General features: G+C 39.0%; 1 protein-coding gene across 5 annotated transcripts in view; it reads left to right on the top strand.

The window, feature by feature from the left end:
* Window positions 1–620: 620 nt before the first annotated feature.
* The window catches only part of NAB1 (NGFI-A binding protein 1), a 57490-nt gene continuing 37068 nt past the window's right edge, over window positions 621–21042 (top strand). Inside the window, exon 1 of one of the 5 annotated variants that reach the window (XM_027865880.1) lies at window positions 621–823. Coding sequence is in view for 4 of the 5 variants with exons in the window: in XM_027865879.1 (XP_027721680.1) it covers window positions 1392–1393 (2 nt within the window). In the remaining variant the exon portion in view is untranslated. Of the gene's footprint in view, window positions 824–1136; window positions 1394–21042 lie in introns of those variants that run through there. The other 4 variants (XM_027865879.1, XM_027865878.1, XM_027865877.1 and 1 more) reach the window with 4 other exon arrangements.

Here is a 21042-nt window from a genome sequence, read left to right as displayed (position 1 = left end):
CCTCTCGGGGCGTCTCACTTGGTCCTTCCCTTCTGTGGTGCGAATAGGTGGCACTCGCTATTCCGGGGAGGGGAGGGGACGGGAAGGAAAGGCGAAGGAGTGATGGTGTGGGGGTTGGGGGGGAGGAAGGTGGTGGGAAGAGGGCAGCAGCTTCAGCCTCAGCGGCAGCCACCCCCGCCCCTGCGGCTGCCCACGCCAGGATCTGCGTCACACGGGCCGTGTGTGGGAGGAAGACTGAGCAGCAGCAAATGTAGCAAGAGCGGAATCTCCCAATGTGACAGCTAGGGGTGGGGTGGAGGAGGAGGAGGCGGAGGGGAGCGAGAGAGCGGGAGGGAAGGAGGGAGCGGGGTGGGGGGAGGGGGGTAGCGGGGGCGTGGGGGAGGGGGTGGGTTGTGGCTGGCAGGCAGGGAGGGAGGCGCTGCTGCTTCTGCTGCTGCTGCCGCTGCCGCTGCTGCCGTTGCTGCCGCTGCTGCCGCCCCGCTCCGCTCCTCCGCGCACTCCGCCGCCAGCCCAGCGCCAGCGGTCCCCCAGAGCCGTGGGGGCGCGCGCGGGGAGCCGGGGAGCCTCCGCTCCCAGGGCACGGAGAGGAGAGCGCGCCCCCCGGGCCCAAGGGAGAAAGGGAGGAGGAGGAGGAGATAATGGGGGTGCATTAAAGAGGGGGGAGGAGAGAGGCTCCCACCACTTTCACCCCCTCGATGGGACAGGAGGAGTCTCCGCTGCTGCCGCTGCCCGGAGAGCGCTGGGGGGAAAACGATTGGCACTAACTTCGGAGTTGGGGCAAGCTCGGGGAGAGAGAAAAGAGACAGCTGCATCCTCTTGCAAAGTATGTATCTAGCCCTTCTCTGCAGGGCATGTGTGTGCAAGCCCTGGCTTCCTCCCCATCTTCCTCCAAGATAAGATTCCCAACCCCCCCTCCCCCCAGGTCCGATCTAAGCTACTTGGTTGCAAAGTGTCTGCAGTCCGAGCCACTTGTTTGGCCTGGGAAGGGGGGGGAGGGACGGACTTACTTGACAATGCGCCGGAGTTGAGTTTGTGGCTTTGGGGTTGATCTGGAAAGAGGGTAGTTTTGTGGATCGGGAGGAAAGGGAAGAAGGAGAACAGGAGAAAGTGGACATTTGAAGAAAGATGGTCTCCCCAAACCCCCCCCCCCCTCCAAGTTTGCTGCCTGGGCTGAGTTGATTTGTGCTGCTGCTGCAGATTGCCGGAAGGAGAGGGCGGAATCCTGCCTGTGTGGGTGATTCCCAGAGAAAATCCAGTTCAAAAAGGGACTAGGGAAGAGGCGGCAAGTACTGAGAGGTCCCCGCATTGTCTCTTTCTGCCCTCGGAGAGCCAGGAATGTGGAACTCAGAACTCCTTACTCGGTTTTTAGCTATGGAGAATCCCGTGTAAATATGTATGTGTGTTTGTATCTGCTCCAGAGCGCTGCATAGCTAATTATTTGCAATTCTAGATATATCCTGACAGTACTTTCTAAAACCTCTAAACTTTGTACAAGTGTGATAAAGCCTTACCTTTTTTATTTCCAAAACTTATTTTGGATTTTTCCTCTACTGACTCTTTGAGGAAAATTATAGTTTTGGTTGAAAGTGCCACTAAAAAAAATTCTACACTCATTTGCACTTGCTGAAGCCACGCATATATAGGCAAACACAAGTAGGACTTGAAGGACATGAAATCTAGTGTATGATTTTATGTATCTTTAGAAACATACATGCAGTGTCCTGCTACACTCTTAGCATGCAAGTCTTTAGTATGAAGCGCATTCGATTGCATTTTAATGAGCCAATTTGGAAAAAAGGCACAGACAGCCTAACTTTCAGGTATTTTTAAACACTAACATAGAGCAGGTTTTGAAGGAGGTGATGACAATGTGTTGTTGACTCAGGGACCCTCCTATCACCCTACCAAATATGAACGTCTTGGAAAAATTTTGGACAGTTGCCAATTTAAATTTCTGTACCCCAAAACTCATTTTGAGGTTGCCTGTCACCATCAGTAGGCTTGGTCAGTTTCAGTCTGCAAACTTAGGAAGGACAAAGATCAGAGACATTCTCAGGACCTTGTTCTGAAATATTTTGGCAGCTCCTCAATTACACAGAAGCTGAGGAGTGAATTACAAATGGTTCACTGGTAGTAAATGGTTAATTGCTTTGTTGGTTAGAGAAGTGTACATACACAAAATTACCTGATTAGATCTTAAGTCTCCTGACAAGTTATAGATTTTTTTTCTTCCTACATCATAATGATTTTAAAAACTTGCTGATTACCAACCTGTCAACTTTCCCCCTTGTGCCTGCACATTTTAAATAAATGTATTTGAAGAAAGGGTATACAGGATTTGCTTCTATTTTTGGGTGGAGGCTATTGTCTTCATCAAGACTAAGAGAACTGCATTTGATACAATATAAGGGCTACTAGAAGTGGATTTTATATTCCCGGGCGTCTCTTTTTCTGTACTTCATGAGCAGAATTGTGCTTCATCTCCTAAGTGTGTGTGTGTAAGTGTAAAAGCATATTCTTAATTTGTTCCTTCAGGTTTATTACCATGTAAGTGGATTGCTTCTCCTATGCATTTACAGTTTGCTAGAAAGGTCAGCATTCTTTCCCTTTGTATTTGCAGTTAGAGTATGGAATTCTGAAAGGAAATCATTTCAAAGAACTTTTGGAAGATTTCCTGTTTGATTTTCTTATTCTTTCTACCACCTTCCAGGTAGAGGTAACAGTTATCTTTGTTAAATGTCATCATTCAGCCGTGGTGACCTTTTGTTGCATGTGAATGTATCAAGAACAATAAATTAAATTCAAAACCAGTATATTTGAAGCATTATTGATTTCTCTAGTCCTCTTATTTTGCCTACTAACTGCAGAAGGAATCATATACCAAAAATTCTTTGCAATACCGTTACTGAGATAAATGAATATAATAAACATCCTGATATAAGCATACTTGTTTTTAGTTTTACTTCAAAATGCAGAAAATTATTAGAATAATTGAGCAACCACCTGCCAAATTAGTTTTTAATTCTCCTCTCCTATGATCAATAAAGAAAAGCTGTTACCTTTTAGATACATCTTGTATTTTTTTTTTTAAAGAAAGAACCCTCACTTGATGTGATTTTTCTTGAGATGCTATTTAAAGAATAGTAGTGGAGCATTTTTGAAATTATGCTTTAGCCATGAACATATTGGTTTATTATTAGAGACTTTCTGGGTTTTTACTGTGAATGTTTTAGAGGAAGAAGTTATTTATCTGTACTAAGGAAAAGAACAGCTTGAAGCATTTGTTGCATGAACTTTAAATATGTAAAGAGAGAATATGGAGGAAGGGAAAAAGAAAGTAGGTCGGATTTTTGTGCCTGCTGACCCAGACAGTATCCTGAGGCATAGGCCTTTACCTTCCATTGTAGTGATCGTTATGACTACTATGTTTATATATTTAAAATGAAGACTTTTTAAAGACTCTTAAATGTAAAGATTTACTATGCATACTCTAGTATTATGACACTTTGGATTGGTTATTTTTATGAAAATTAACATACTGAATAAATCTTAGAAAGATTTAGGCCTTTCTTATGCACATTGAACTTGTATATTTGCTGGGGGAAGTTTATATATACATACACACATATATGTGTATATATATATGTATATGTATATGTTACATAATAAATACTCAATCAGCACCCACTCAAGCATATAAGGAATGCTAGTCTGTTTGCTTTGGATTTATTTTTATCTTAACTACTTCTTTCATTCTCTTGAGTAGTAGAGTTAGGAATAGTACAAGTATTGTATTAAATGCAAATTCCCTTCTTGATCTGACATATTCAGTTCCTCCTACCCTTAGTGAAGTACTAGAATTTAATATGAATATAATAATGGAGCAAATAGGAAAGTTGAGAAACTGGTGTGTGTAAAAAAAGGGAGTATAAAACCTTATTCTTCAGTTCATTTTCACTAAATACTATTCTGTGGCTGTTGAATTTTTATAGCTAATCAGAAACTCCTGAATTGCTTGCTATCTCTGGGTGCATTTTCTTGTCCTTTATTTGGACAAAATTTGCATAATGTCTTCACTGAGTGATTTGGTTTTTCCTTTAAGTATTTAATTACAGAGGACTCATAAAGTTAAAATCTAAGGTAGATAGAACATACTTTTAAAGAGGATGGAATAAGGTTCTTAGCTACACTGTAAGAAAATGGCTATATATATATATATTTATATAGGGGTGTGTGTGTGTGTGTGTGTGTAAAATCACACCTTTTATTTCATTGGTATGAGGTATTTCCATTGAGGGGACTTCCTCTACCAATGCAAATTGGCACCTGTTCTGCAATTTATACTTTCAGAGAATTTCATGTGAACATTGATGTTGATAGGTTAAGTGACCTGTCCAGGGACACACAGGCAGCAGTTGTCTGTGGTGGGACTTACCTAGCCTTTTCTGATTTAGAGGCTGGATCTCCATCCACTATGCCATGCTGCTTCTCAGTACATTATTATGGAAATAATAATTAGCCAGTGCAAATTAATTGTGTTAATCTAGTTAAACTAATTGTGTTATTTTCCCTATTTTAGGTAACAATTTAACATCTTATTTTACACATGAATGTGTTTTAAAGGGGTCTGGAGGAAGTAATTTTAAAATTCGAGCCTTTGTTTTAGAGCTACAGAAAATGAAAGTTCCTTCTACAGAATGTTACCATTTATTTCATTAGAGATGTATGTTTAATTTTTTCTGGAATGTTAAACATTGTACTAACTTGTTTTCATAATGAACACTAACAGTGTCAGAACCCCTCCCTTTACCAGCTTTTCCTGATAACTATTTATCCCTTGAATGGTTAAAATAATAATGAACCTGGAAAACTTGAGGGCTACTCTTCTATTTCATTGAAAGATGCTTGTCAAATAATAAATACAGGTAGCCTTAAATTTAGGATGAATAACAAGTTCAATTGTAGATTAGTCGATTGAACCTTGGAACATATTTTTCTTATAGAAACAGTGCTATAAAATGGTAGTTTGGTTGTCTCACTGGTCCACAAAAATTTATTTAACCCATAACGTAGTAGAAGAAACAGTATTCACCAAGACCTGGGAATACAGAATGTAGAGTACAAGAAGGACCTTTTAGGACAAATTTCAAAGTAGATGATGCTTATCTTTATGTTCCCGAGTCCCTTTTTGCATCCATTTCTTTAGTTTTTAGGTGCCCACTGGTGGTATACTTCCCACTGAAGAAGTCTAATCACATCTACCTTACTCTCTTCCCCCCACTTCCCTAATGTGCTTCCAGCTCCAGAATTAATGCTTTTACTGACCTGCTCTGAAAATGTCCATTCTTTCTGTGAAGAAGTCCATAGAAGCTAGGCGTTAGCAGGAAAACAATTTGATCAGACAAATTCATACTAGCATGTAAATGAGACTGTATAAATACTCCAACTACATTTTTCAAAAAAAAAGATGCTCACTAACCCAAATTAATCTATAATTGGTGGAATTTTAAATAGTATCACATGGGGAGATATTTTTGGTTACTGCAGAGTTAGGTCAGCTCCAGTTATATGTCTGTCTTCAAGGTTAGCTTCTGATACTGTTTTTGACTTTTTACGATTTCTCCCCTTCCCCCACTTTTAGAAAATTCCATCTATTCAGCAAAACCTCTAATTGTGTTGTGTTTGTTTTTCCAGTCACTAAAGAGGCAGCAGCCACAGGGGCTCTGACCACAGGGTCTGGTTTGTGTATGTGGGTATTTGTAAATTGAGGATGTCTGTACTGGATGTCAGATCTGTAGCTACAAAATGAAGAAGATCCAGGATCACTTATTACTACTTTAGCTCTCTTTTATAATTTGCATGCTAGGACATTATTACCACCTTAATTTGAGGGTAACATGTTTTGTTTTGTTTTTCATCAGATTTTAATTATATTTATTGTTATATTTAGGGGAGCATGATTTGATCTGTGCTATGCCATATTATTATGAAGATTCTTTTATATTTATATAAATATAATTTATTATTATGGAATATTATTTTGGAGAAGAGGATATGTTGAATGGAGAAGGATGCAAAGGGTACAAGTAAGAAAAAAAGTTTAGTCTACTTTAAGCTAATGATTTATTGAAACTCCAACAAAGGATAACACCTTCCTAGAACTTTATTGATTTCTGGCCCAGTCGTGACAAGGAGAGGGGGTGGAGTCATTCAACCTTCTTTCACTCAATAAATATTTTTATCTCCTACTGTGTCGAAGGTACCATGTTAGGGCTTGTGGGGAATACAAACATAAGTAAGGTTCATTGGCCTTACGCATCTTCTAAACTAATAAGGGAGCTAGGATAGTTATACAAATTATCATAATGCCAGGGCATAATAAGTGCCATAAGTGGAATATAAAGTGAAGTAGAAGTTAAGAGAAGGAAGGGACTCTTTTTTCTTAGATGAGAGGATCATGGAAGGCATTATGAAAGAAGTGACATTTAAGCTGGGCCTTGAAAGAGGGGTAGGAATTTGCCAGGTGGAGATAGACAGGGAGAGGCCGAATGGCATAGTAGATACTGTACCAGACTGGGAGTTAGGAAGATGTGGGTTCAGATCTTGCCTCTATCACTATCTCTGTCACCCTGGGCAAGTCACTTAACTTCTCAATGAACTCTTCTGTTAAATTAGGATAATAGTACCTGAAAGCTCCTACTTTGGATCATAGATTTAGAGCTGGAAGGAGCCTTACAGTCCATAAGATTCTAGCCCCCTTATTTTACGGATGGGGATATTGAGGTAAAGTGAGATTAAGTGACTCATCCAGGTTCATCCAGTTCAAATTCTGAAGCAGAATTTGATCCCAGATCTGCTTCACAGGTTGGTGATTTTTTTGAAGCTCAGATGAGATAATGAATGTAAAGTACTTGGCCGACTTTAAAGTGCTCTATAAATTCCAGCTATTATTATTTTAGACAGAGAACAACGTGAGCAAAGGTGAACTGGAAGGAAGGCACGTGTCATATTTGGGAAATGGTAGGCAATCTAGTTGGATTGGAACTTAAGGTACCTCTAAGGTGGTTTGTGGTTGGATCACAGAGGATCTCAAATGCCACGATACAGAGTTTGGATTTTGTATGGTAGACCACGTGTTGTGGGAAGAACACCATTGAAGATGTTTTGTTGTTGTTTTTAAGTAGCAGAATAGAGTGATCAGAGTTTTACTTTGAGAAGATTCATCTGACAGGTGGATAGAATAGATTAGAGGCTAGAAGTGGGGAGACTAGTTAGGAGGCTTTTGCAAAGTAGTTGAGATAAGTAGAGCTAATTAGGGTCTGAACTAGAGTGATGGCCAATGGGATCAGGAAGAACAGACCTTCAGACAATTCAGGGATAGAACTGACGGAACTTAATGATTCTTTGGATAATGGGGGGGAATGATGAAGAAGTAAAAAATAACTCCAAGACTTTGAACCTTGATGACTGGGAGATAATAGTGGGGCAATTAACAGAAAAAGGAAAGCTAGGAGTACCCTTTTGAGAGGTTAGTGGTGGGGTAAAATGGAGTGAGTAGCTAGCAGGGTGGGACATGCTGGATTTGGTCTTATGCACAATGAGTTTGAAATGTTGACGATGTGTCCAGATTGAGATTACTATCGGACAGGTTGAAATGAGACTGTAGCTCAGGGGAGATATTTAAGTTGAACAAAGATGATAGATGAAAGGTTGTGAACAGGTTAAAATGCAAAGGGAGAAAGTGTAGAGAGAGAAGAGAGGATGACTAGGTGTGGGGAGTCGGGGAGCAAAGAGCCAAAGAAAAAGAAATCAGAAAGGGGGTGAGGCAGGGAACAGAACAGGATAGTATAATATTTATTACAGAGGACAAAAGAAGAGAGTTTCAAGGAGGGATGAGGGTAACCGACTAGGAAGAAGAAAATTACTAAAGGATTTGGTAATTAAGAGGTCACTGGTGACTTCTTAGAGAGCAGTTTTAGTAGAGTAGCAGGGACAGAAGCCCGATTGGAAGGAATTTTATACCTATTGAGAATGGAATGGAAGAACCTTTTAGAGTGGATAGCCAAGGCTTCTCCAGCCTAGCCCCAGATCACCCCAAGTATGAAGAACTTCTGGGGAAGTTTGGTTGATCCTGGGCTATATTTGTCATGGACCTAGGATCCAGCGGGGATTGGCCCCTGGGGGATTTTATGAACTAAAATTGACTTTTCCTTCCTCTGGAATTTGGCAAATATGTCATGGTCCCTCATGTTTCTTACTCCAAATAACTAAAGTATAATTCATTAGCATTTAAGAGTTACTCATTAGCATTTTGAAGAGACATGGGATTTTAACCAGTCCTTAATGGGAAAGGTTTTTAAACTCTGTTTGAGCCAACAGTATTCTTTTCTCTAGGAAAAACCAGGTTGGAGAGTAATAAAGAGAAGGTAAGAAAAGGTTTTGGTGTATAGTTGTGCCAGTAACGGTCTGGTTTAGTTTTTTAATGCAGTATGTCTTGGTGAATGGTTTCTCTTAAGCTCATGGAATTCATGAAAAGGTTGCACAGCATGCTTGTTCCAGGATACCCTTAAAAAGCAAAGTACAAGTTAGCAGTTAGTTGCAGTAGAAGCATAGGCTTCAGAGGTTGTGTAAAGGGGCTTTTGATTTTTGCTTTATTCAAGAAGAATGCTAAATCGATGCTTTCTCTTGCCCTAATTGGCTCCTCATTAAAGAATGATTGTACCATGGGCTTCAGGAACATGGGAAATATTGTCCCATAGAATTTTCTTTATGTTCAACTATAAATTAATATGTAAGTAGTGGGTATATAAGTGATCACAATGGCCTTTGTAAAACTGAAGCATTCCAACAAACTCGAGAGCAGAGGGCTGGAGAGGTGGGAGAGGGTGGTGAGAGGTGCCTTTTCCTTGCAGTAAAGATGGATGTTGAGTTATCCTGTTTTCTTTTGTATGAAATCCATTAACCTTTACTGGTTTATCTTTCAGTTACCATATTTACCTTGAAATTGAAAGCCTGGCCCTGATATTATGTATGAGAGTAGTATATTTACTTCCTTTTTCCAACTCATAAATATTTTCTCCTGAGAGAATGCTCTTCTCTTTGAGTCAGTATTCCTCCAGTTGGAAGGAAGGAAGGAAGGAAGTCTTTTGAGGAGCAATAATAAGAAAATTTGGAAGCTGTAGAAACTGATACTTGATCTTTAGTATTTCTTTTGCCCTCCTGATTATATTAGTCTCAAGTTTATTCACTATTTTCTCTTATTCTCTAAAATGAATATTCAGAAGCTGTATTCTGATAGCCAATTCAGCATCATCATTCTCTAATTCTCTTGGAATATTCTTGGTGGACATGATCCAATTTCTCCATATAGTCTAATCTATTTTTTAAAATAGTGTTTTATTTTTTTCCAATTACATGCAGACAATTTTCAATATTCATTTTTATAAGATTTTCAGTTCCATATTTTTCTCCCTCCCTCCCTTCCACAGAACCTCCTCAAGATGGTAAGCAGTCTGATACAGGTTATAAATGTGCAGTCATGTTAAACATATTTCCCCATTAAACTAATTTTTTAAACCAAATTTCATTTTTAGTAATATGGCAAAGGTGATCATTAAAGTAGAATTTTTGTAATAGACTTAAATACCACAAGGTTCAGATGGTATTTTATAATTTCAATGTTACTTAATGATATTCAGTTTTCTAGACTTAATTTTTTTTTTTTTTTTTAGGCAATTGAGGTTAAGTGACTTGCCCAGAGTCACACAGCTAATAAGTGTCTGAGGCCACATTTGAACTCAGGTCCTCCTGATTCCAGGGTAGACTTAATTGTTTTTATCCAGTTAGACATTTTATTCTCTTTTCCTGAAAAAAACATCTATTTTTTTTGTAGACTATTTTTTTTTCTGCAGGTTTAGATTGTTTCACATCTGTGTAGGTGGCAATAGGACTAGGAATATAGTTAAGCCAGGTAGACCCACCTGGAAGATGTGGAGTAGGAAATCTTGGGTTCAAATGCCAGCTCCTACCCCTACTATCTAATGCTACTTGTGCTACCATGGGCTACTCATCTGCATTACAGAGATACTAATAACTGTACTATCGTCACAGGTTTGGGAGGAAAGTGCTATTATAATTGGCTATTGTGAGTCTAGACAGGACAAGAATTCAAGGGAATGGAAGTCATTCAGGGCAGGTACTAAAGGTTTATACAGGAGAAATCCAGAGTCTAGGTGGCAAGAGAGAATTAATAAGTCAACAAGACACTTTGATTTGCAGATTTTCCCTCTGCCACCATCATTCAGCAATTTCCCTCCCCCTTAAGGTTCATTGTATTCAAGCTTATCATCCTATTCAGATCCTGGTGTTCATTATCTCTTGACCCTCTCCAGGACATTCTTTTTCTTTTGTGTTCAGTGCCTGCCTCATAAGACTCCTCTCCACCTCAGCTTCTGCCCTCATACTAGGGGACTTCAACATACATTATTGATACTCCACAGATATCCTTACTTCCCAGTTTCTTGACCTCAGATTCTGTGACCTTCTCTTTACTGCGGCTACACACAGAAGTGGTCATACCCTTGATCTTGTGATCACCCACAGTTGTTCCATTTCCATGATAATGAACTATGCAATTTCTCCATCAGATCATAACATTTTATCATTCCATCTTTTCCCAATGCCTTATAACCCCTAACCATGTTCTCCATTTTCACTTTGATCTTCAGTGCTTTTACCTCTCAGTTGTTTCCTAGGCCATCTCACCCTGCCCTGGCTACACTCTTCTCTGTAACCCTGTTTTGACCTCTTGGTGAACCAATTCAACACTTTCCTCTACAGTTGAATCCCATGCCTCCTTGTCCTATTGCTTATTATACCATGACAGATCCCAACTTTGGATTATTTCTTCCATCTCCCTCCTTCGTTCCTATTCACTCGTACCTGAATAGAGCTGGAGAAAGACACATAATTATATTTACTAGGCCCCCTGCAGGTTTATGTTATATAATCTCAATTGGGCCCTTCCTGCAACACGGTAATTCCTTTATGCCTCTATAGCTGTTTCACTACCCCACTCACTATAGTAGCTGTTCCAAGCCTTTTTATCCTTCGTTAAGCATCTCGTACTCCTCCATCCCTATTTCGCGAAAAATTTGGGACAGTCCACTGAGAGTGCCTTTGACTTCCTACTCCTTGTCTTATATCACTCAGATGTCTTCTGCCACTATGTGCTCCTCCTCCTCCCTTGCCTCACCTGAAGATATGACCCTCCTTACCAAAGTAAACCCCTCTTTTAGGCAATGAGGTAGCCAAGTGGTTAGAGTGCCAGGCCTGGAATTGGGAAGACCTAAGTTTGAATATAGTCATAGATACTAGCTGTGTGACCTTGAGCAAGTCACTTAACCTCTGTTTCCCTCAGTTTCCTCATCTGTAAAATAAGGATAAGAATAGTACCTAGTTTCCAAGGTTGTTGTGAGGATGAAATAAGATAATAATTGTAAAGGGCATAGTACAGTGCCTGGCACAGTAAGCATTATATAAATGTTAGCTATTGTTATTATTACATGCACCTGTGATTCTATTCCATTCTGTCTTATTTTGCAGATTGACCCCTCTATAATCCCCATTGATCTTTCACTATCTATTGTCTCCCTCTTTGCTGCTTATAAGCACCCATGTATCCTCCTTAAAAAAACAAAACCAACCCACTCTTGATCCTGTCATCCCCCACTGGTTCTCATTTTATATCTCTCTTCCCATTTGTGCTAAATTCCTTGAGAAGAATGTTTAAACCAGGAACCTCTGTTTCTGTTGCTCTTATTCTCTTGTAAGCGCTGATTTTCAACCTACCATTTAACAAAAACTGTGCTCTGAAAATTACCAGCAGTCTGGCTTCCAACATCACTATTTAAATGAAAGTGCTCTCCCAAATTACCAGTGATCTCTTCGTTGCCTTCATTCCTTTTTGATCTCTCTGTATAGCCTTTGATGCTATTGATGATACACTTCTCCTGAATTGCTTCTTCACTTTACAGTTTTGTTACACTTCTCTCTGCCAGTCTCCTTGTGTGACAGCTCCTCAGTCTCTTTTGCTCATTTTTCATCCATGTCATTCCCACTAACTGTGGGTGTCCCCCCCCAGGCTCTGTGCTGGACCTTCTTTTTTTTCTCTGCCTGCAATGTCTCATTTGTTGATCTTGTCAACTCCCATCAACTTAGTGATCATCTCTATACAGATGATTTCCAGATTTATATATCATGTCCTCATCTTTGAAATGAGCCCAGCCCCACATCAATAGCTGACTTTTAGACATGTTGAATTGGATGTCTCATAGGCATCTCAAATTCAGCAGTTTTCTCAAACAGAACTCATTCTCTTTCCCCTCACACCTTTCTCTCTTCTGAGCACCCATGTTACTGTTGTAGGCGTCACCATCCTCCCAGTGACCCCAGGCTTGCAATCTTAGTTTCATCCTCAATTCTGCACAAGAACTCATCTCCTTTATCCAATCTGTTGACAGGTTGTTTTGTTTCTACCTTCATAGCATCTCCATCATATATCTCTTCATAAGTCTCTCCCCTTACGAATCCACCGTCTTAGTGCAGGCCCCCACCTCTTGCATCCAATCTGTTGACAGGTTGTTTTGTTTCTATTTTAACATACCTCTCTTTCTATGTCTCCCCCCTCACAAATCCATCATCTTTATGCAGAACTTATGCCTGAGCTATTGCAATAGCCTGCCGTTGGGTCTGCCTGCTTCAGGTCTTTCCTCCACTCTGCTGCCAAAGTGATTTTCCTAAATCTCAGGTCTGACTATGTCATTCTCCCACTTAATAAATGCTCCCTGTTCCCTCCAGAAACAAATATAAAATCCTTTACTTGGCACTTAAAACCCTTCATAACCAGGCCTTCTTCCTCCTATTCTAATCTTCCTATACTGGTACTTCTACCTATGTAGCAGCTGGGGGGCTCAGTGAATAGAACCCTGGGCCTGGAGTTAGGAAGACCTGAGTTCAAATTTGTCCTCAAACAATACTTAGCTGTGTGACCCTGAGCAAGTTACTTAATCTCTACTTGCTTTAGCTTCCTCGTCTGTAAAATGGGGATAATAATAACACCTACTTCCCAGCGTTGTCATAAGGATAATAATTGTACAGTGCTTAGCACAGAGTCTGGCACATACATCTGTCTATATATGTCTATGTATGCACAAATATATGTGTAAATATATATGTGTATGTGTTTGTATGTTATATACATACACACACTCTCTCTCTCTCCAATAAAGTTATGCAGATCTCCTTGCTATTTCTTACACACAGTGTTCCATCACTGAATTCCATGCCTTTTCATTGGCTGCCCCTCCATGCCTGAAATGTTCTCCCTCCTCATTTTGACTACTTTCAAGACTCAGCTCAAATTCTGCCTTCTGCAGGAGATCTTTCCTAGTCTGTGTCACTACTAGTTCTTTTCTTTTAAGGTTTCCTTTCATTTACATTACATTTTTCTTGTATGTATCTAGTTAATTTCACATTAGTGTTTTAATAAGAATGGTAGCTCCCTGAGAGCAGGAGCTGCTTTGCCGGTCTTTATCATCCCTGCACTTATAGTGTTTGGTGCATATTAACTAGTGCTTAATAATTGCTTGTTGACTGACTGAGTGATTGACTGCCAGGTACTGTGCTAGGTGCTGGGGATGCACATACAAAATTTTAAAAAATCCCTGCTTTGAAAGTCCTTACAATCTAATAATGAAGTTCAGATTTTTATAGCCCCTTATAGAAAAGCTTCCCTGTGAAACAGATAGTGCTACTATCATCCCTTTTTTTTAACAGATAAAGTTAATAGTCTTAAAGAGATGCTCATTCATGTCTTCCTCATCCAATCCTGATGCTCTTTCTGGTACTCAATACTAGCTTTCAGGATGAGTAGGTATCATAGAAGGTGCATTTTCACCGAAGTTCACATAGGCTGAGCAAGTTGATGGTTCTCTCAGTCAGGGACAGAGCGAGGACCTTGAGATTATGTTGCTGCATAGTCAGCAGTGGGACCTGTCTGGTCTTTTCCCCAAAATCTTTGTACAGGAGTCTGGTTAGACAGGAATTTGGCAGGTAGACCATAGGCTCAATCTGGCAAGAAGAGGTCAGGTTTTTGGACGTCAACTAAGGCAGGGAAGAAGAGTGTGTCAATTGTTTATTTATTGGTGGATGGGAAGGTCAGATCCAGGAATTCTTAGGAATCCCTAACTGATCAATTGACACCAGGAGTAAGCTAATCTTGGCAAGAGATGGGGTACCTTCTGCCCTGTTTTATATTACTTAAAGACATTGGTGTACTTTGCCTTACAGCAGTATTTTATGTTGCCTCAAGATACAGGTGTACTTTGGCCCACAGGCATTATTTGCAACTGAAAGGAGGTTAGATGACTGCGAGTGAGATAAGTGAGATATAGTAAACATATATATGTAAAATATGTGACATATAATATATAGCATATATATTAGCAAATTCTGGAAGAGATCATTCAAATTGTCCTTGTGTCTTTGGGTAAAGTTAGAACAAAAAGTTCATAATAAATTTTTTAAAAAGCTTAAAATTTACTGAAAAGTTCTAGATCATTCCTTTACATATTGGATGTTTCTTGTGAATTATATGTTTAATGTCTGATGACGCTTTGGTCAGCTACTCTTCAAACAAGTTTTTGTGACATTCCTGCCTCATGCCAAGCACTATGTTAAGAACCTGGGACACATAGAAAAGCAAAAACATTGTCCCATACCCCCAAAGAGCTCATATTCTAATAGTATTTTGACTAATATTGGTATTGTCAAAGTCTGTAAATAGTGGTTTTGATGTTTAAGGCATCTCCTGCCTTAGGTTGGCATTCAGACCTTTCAGGATGTAGACACCTCTTTTAATTTTTTTCTCTCCTAAGTTTTAATAGTGTAAGATATTATAGAATTAAGGTTTTTTACTTCCTAAAATAAAATTTCTCAACTGCCAGTCCATGGGCAGTTTTCAGTGATCCATAAAATGTTTTTTAATTAATATTAATTTAATTAAATTAATATTTTAATTAAATATTTTATTAAAAACTTAACACTGAACATCAATTCATCCAACTAAATTAATTTAATAATTATTAGTCAACTTACTTGTAATACAAAAAATATCATAACAGTTTTTTCAGTCACTCGGTCCATTAGGAATCTTTGTCCATTTGCTCTTGTTCATTTTTTCTTCTTGCGTGGTTGTAGTGCATATTCCATACTTCTGGTTCTGCCTGTTATTTTACTTTATTTTATTTTTGCTTTGGATTATTTAATACAAATCTTTTTTTAAAAAAAATCCTCTAATTCTTAGCCTTAATTTCATTGTAGTGTTATTTTACATTAATGAATTATACTGTTAGACATTTAGGTTGTTTCCAGTTTTTTGCACACAAGATTGCCATGTAAGTTTTTGAAAAAATAATATTTTCAGGTTATATTCCCAGCAATGGAATTTTTGGGTCAAAGGGTATGATTATTTTTATAACTTTTACTGAATAATGCCAGATTACTTTACAGAAAGATTTTGCAAATTTTAAATTCTATGGGCAATATGTACTTGTGTCTCCACAACCTTGTTAGGTTTCATTGTTTTTGATTATTTTTGCCAGTTTCATGGGTTTTTAGTATTATTTTTGCTATAAAGATTTTTTCACAGTATGTGGCCCATAAAACTTTGACTACCAAATGTCTTTATTGCTTCAATCATATACATTTAAATAACTAACTCTTCCTTCTCCCTGTATTCTACTCTTCTTAACCTGGATTTCTCTTCCTTGGCTATGGGCATTAGGTGGACAGAGTTAGAAAATAATAGTTATGTTAGAGGTCTGTTGTACAGTTTTGGGTTGAGAAATTTCATTGTAGTATTTAAGTCCTTAGCATTTTGACTACAAAATTTCATAGAGATGTTGAAAGAAATTTTTAGTGTTTTTTTCCTATTAAATATAGGAGTCACAAATCATAGCATTTTTGATCAACACAAGCCCCTAGGGTTTATCTAGTTCAGCTCAGTAGAATGTAAACTTGAAAGTAGGAAATATTTTTAATTTTTGCCTTAATATCCCCAATATGTGGAACAGTTCTTTGCACATAGTTGATGCTTAATAAATGTTTGTTGACTTGACTTGCCTCTTATTTTACAGGTGATGGGAAATAAAATGCAAAGATCAGGATCGTATTTCTATTCCAACTCAGCCATTCACCAATTCTTATCTCAATTACAGGATACCGTTAAGGGTAACTAATTTTGACTGAAGTTTGGCATAATGCCAAAATTTATCAAGATCTGGTGTATGTTCCTGCCATTCTATTAAAGCAGCTCCTTTGAAAAGTTACCAGTGGCCTTTTCTCTGTCCTTCTATTCCTAGACCATTCTGTAACTTTTGACCTTGGCCACCCACATCTTGAGACTCCTGTTTTTTTCTTTAACTGATTCTGGATGACTGATCTTTGTCTTTCTGCCCCCTAATTAGATGCTTCTCTAATAGCTGTAGCCTCAGCCCCCTGCTCTGTTCTCTATACTCTTGTGGCTTTACTTACCACTTCTGTCCAGATGACATCTGGATGTGTGACTCCAGCTCTGACTTATAACCTGTACCACAGGCCAGTATTTCCAATTATCTATCTGACATTTCTACGTTAGGTGCCTCACTGTCTTCTCAAATTGAGGGTGTTTGAAACGGAAATTTGACTACATTAAATCTAGCATTTATTTGCATGTCATTTACATGTGGTTGATTTAACATGACATGGCAGAGAATTCCTCTTTCTTCCCATTACCCTTCCCCTCATGATCTCTGAGGTTCATTTAAACTCTTAATATTCTGACTTCTAAGATTCCTTCCAGCATTTATGTTTTATGGATTTCCTATGTTCTAGGAGTAGCTTAGCTTTAAGGTCTATGATTAATATTAGTTGAATTTGTATGCACTCTAAAGCTAACAGAGCGCTTTACTTATCTGAGAGTCATGAAGCTGGGGTGTGCTGGTAAATGTTTAATAAACGACTCTGGAAAAAATGTATGCAGGACACACTTTAAAGTTGAATGATCATTATTAACATTTTCTCTATCACTTTCTTAAATCTAGACAATTAACAAAACAATAAATCAAGCCCTGATTTGTGGTGTTTGACTATTTCTTACATGTAAATGCTTAGGTAGAAAATTTGGCGATTAGCTCTTGGTGGGAGCTGACTCCAGCATATCCCTGAAAGAAAGGAATGGTGGAAGGAGGAGAAAGTGGAGAATGGGGAAGGGAAAAGTAGAAGGGAACTTGGAGGTCATCTGGTTATTCTGGTCCACTTTATTCTAGTCCAGTTGCCTCATTTTACCAACGAGGAAACTTAGGATCACACAGTGAGTCAACCAAGGTCACACAACTAAGTGACACAGGACCAGCACTCAAACATCAACTTTCTGTCTTCACGGCCAGGATCCTTGCACTAAAACCATTATGTCTCTTAGATGCGTATGTTTGTCTGTGTATAAGTGTATGTTGGTGTACTTGGGTATGTATGTGTTTATGGAGAGGGCTGTAACACTGTTTCCCTTGGCCTGATGTCAACTTAAAGGGTAGAGGGAAGGAGCAGGACATTAGGCTAGACTTGCCTGTCCTCTTCTGTCCTTCCCTTTCCCCAGCCCCAGGACTGAGCTTGAGATGTCAGTAGAGCCCTGGCAGGCGGGGCTAAAGGAAAAAGGAGCTTCTGCTAATTCAGAAGGCCTGGGAAGTTAGGGTTAACCAATGTCAGTGACCACTGTGGGCTCATGGACCTTGGCAGAGTCATACCTGCCAGGATGAACTAGCCCCAAGGAAAAGGGAGGGAAAGGAGAACTGGGCTCACTCTTCTAGTCCTTATACCTAAGGGCAGAAAGAAACCTTCTGTGGGTTGGAGCCAGCTTTGCTTCTTTCTCACCGTGTGCCTTAGGACAGGTTCTAGTCTTCTCTGTATTTCATTTTCCTAATCTGTAATAAGGAAAGAATTTGCCCATTCTCTCTCTTCCTCAATGTCCCTTCCTAGGCCAAATACTGTGAAAAATAAATGCTGTCATGTCTTCCTATCCTACCAAACAGGCTCCTTCAGCATCCCTGCCTCTCTAGGGATAGCCAGTGGTGTTAGTGGTGGTTATTAACCAGTCACCAGTGCCTCTTGGAACCCCTCTCCCTTCAGGTCTCAGCTCAGATGCCACACAGGCCTTCCTTGATCTCCCTCATTGTCAGTGTTCTTCCCTCATCTCAAAGTTGAATGTACTTTGTATAGACCTTATAGTTACTCTTCCCTGTACCCATTGTAGATATCCAGTAGAATGTAAACTCTGTGGGCAAGGAGTGTTTTGTTTTTCTCTTCTTACCCTAGCACCTAACATAGCTCCTTGCATGTGGTGGCTTTCTAAACACTTCTGGATGGCTCTTACTGCATCAAAGACAAAATTCTTCTGCCTGGATTTCAAGGCCCCTCGTAATGTGGTCATACCTCTCCGACATAAACCCTATATCCAACCAGTCTTATGTTCTCATTATCCACAAAACAAGTATGCTTAGCCTTGATTCCAGGTCTGTATTAATACTGTCTACTCATAAAATCTGGCCTCAGACACTAACTGGGTGACCCTGAGCAAATCACTTACCCACCCTCTGCCTCAGTTTCCTCATCTGTAAAATGGAGATAATAATAGCACCCAACTCTCAGGGTTTTGTGAGAATCCTATGAGATAATAATCATAAAGCATGTAGCACGGTGCTTGGCACATAAGTAAACACTATGTAAATGTTAGCTATTTTTATTTGGAATGCAAGTCACTTTATTTCCCTGGGCTTCATTTTCCCCACTTATAAAATAAGGGGATTAGACTAGTTGGGCTTCTGAGGTCCTTCCCAGTTCCAGATCTCATGATCATAAGTTTGATTTGTGATTCTATCTGAAGAGTCGCTGACTAAAAAATAAAAAATAGTGGTCACATTTTCTACAGCTTTTAATGGAATTCAGTGAATTTTGGCATGTGCCTAGATAGATGAATGTCTTAGGAGGGGAAAAAATGGCTTACTCCACATAAAAATTACCATCTGGACGTATCTGCCATAACATATTCATTAGGAAAAAATAATCCACTTATCTGTTCTGATGGGTAGTGTGCATCACTTTATGTGATTGTATTGAGGGAGGTCTACAAATTCCAGAAGCACTGGTTGAGTGATTTTTGAAGGCAGCTTTTTAAAAAATTAAATTTTAAAATAATCTAAAATTTTATTTTCAGGTTTGCATTCTCTTCTTTCTACTTTCTCCTAACCTTGTCACCCCTAACATTTAGAAAGCAAGAAAAACAAAATCCTCTACAGACATGTCTAGTCAAGCAAAACAAATTTCCACATTGGCCATGTCAAATATAGAGTCCATCACCTTTCTTTCTGGGATTTGGGTAGCATATTTCATTAAGAGTTCTTTGGAATTGTGGTTGGTCTTTGTGTAGGTGGGAATATCTAAGTTTTTCAAAGTTGTTTGTCTTTTTTGTTACTGTATGAACTAGTCTCCTGACTTCACTTTGCATTAATTTATACAGATTTTTCCCCAGGTTTCTATAATCCCCTTCATCATTTTTTTTATAGCCCAAGGGTATTCCATCTCATGCATGTACCATAACTTACTCAACCGTTCCCCAAATAATAAGCACCCCCTTAGTTTCTAATTCTTTGCCACCACAAAAAAGAAATACTGTAAATATTTGTGTACATATCAGTCCTTTTTCTCTTCTTTGATCTCTTTGGGCTATAGACTTAGTAACAATATTGCTGGGTCAAAGGGCATGCAGTTTAATAGCTTTTTGGGCATAGTTTCAAATTGCTTTCCAGAATAGCTGAACCAGTTCACAGTTACCCCCACAGTGCATTAAGGTACGAGTTTTTACACAACCCCTGCAACATTTGTCATTTTCCTTTTTTTTTTTTGCCCACTTTGCCAATATGATTGGTGTGAGGTTGACCCTCAGAGTTGCTTTAATTTCAGTTTCTTTAATTACTAGTGATTTAGACCATATTTTTTTGTCACCTGGACTGAACCGGCCTCTAATCTGTGTATGACTGGAGCCAAACAAAGCAGGCTAGAGACAGGAGAGTCAGGAATCGAACAAAAGTTTAATTTCAAAGTGAGGGAAATGGCTTGCAAGGAGGGAAATTAGACACATGTGCTGGGGGCCCCCCTAGTGGGGAAACCCATTTTAGTATGGGCAAATCTCATTACTTATACCAGTGGCTACACAGTGAGTCGTAGCCCTGACAATGAAGGGTGACAGCATCAATGTGACAAGTTTGATTCATAGCAGGGCTTCATGACTGAAACTTGTCTGAGCTTGTCTGGTGCTTGTTCAAGCTCAGAGAACATCTGGTGCTGTTTAAAGCAATACAATAATTATGTGAAACAATTCTGGAATTTTACTGTGGCTGAGATCATCCAGAGAATGAGCGCAAAGGATTGTTGTTATGCCAAGCTCAGAGCACAGCCTGCTTGTTGGGCCTTAGCTCTGGAAAACAGAGTGTCTCCTAAATAGTATCTTGACATTTCATATGACTATTGATAACTTGGGTTTCTTCCTCTGGCTTGTTTATATCCTTTGACCATTTATCAATTGAGGAATGGCTCTTGTTCTTATAAATATGAAACAGTTTTCTATATAGCTTAGAAATGGTAACCTTATCAAAGAAACTGACTGCGAAGATTTTTTTCCCAGCTTCTTGTGAAGGTTTTTAAGAGGACTTTTTTTTTTTTGGTTATGTTGCATTTTTGTCAACTTAGTTCAAATTTAATTTTATGTTTTAAAAACTTGAATTTTAAATTTTTATACACTATTTTTGTACCAAGGCTTATAAAAACATAATGATGTCTATCATAGAATCTTCTTTCCAAATACAGATTACTCCCTTCTTTGTTAGTACTATAAAATCTTTGATATCTAGTTTGTTGAAGGAATAAAGGGCAGCTTAGATAATGTTTATAAAT

The sequence above is a fragment of the Vombatus ursinus genome, unplaced genomic scaffold (genome assembly GCF_900497805.2).
Source record: "Vombatus ursinus unplaced genomic scaffold, bare-nosed wombat genome assembly UNPS02014779.1, whole genome shotgun sequence".
NCBI lineage: Eukaryota > Metazoa > Chordata > Mammalia > Diprotodontia > Vombatidae > Vombatus > Vombatus ursinus.
Note: the sequence above shows the minus strand (reverse complement) of the source record. Positions and strands in the feature narration are given on the sequence as shown.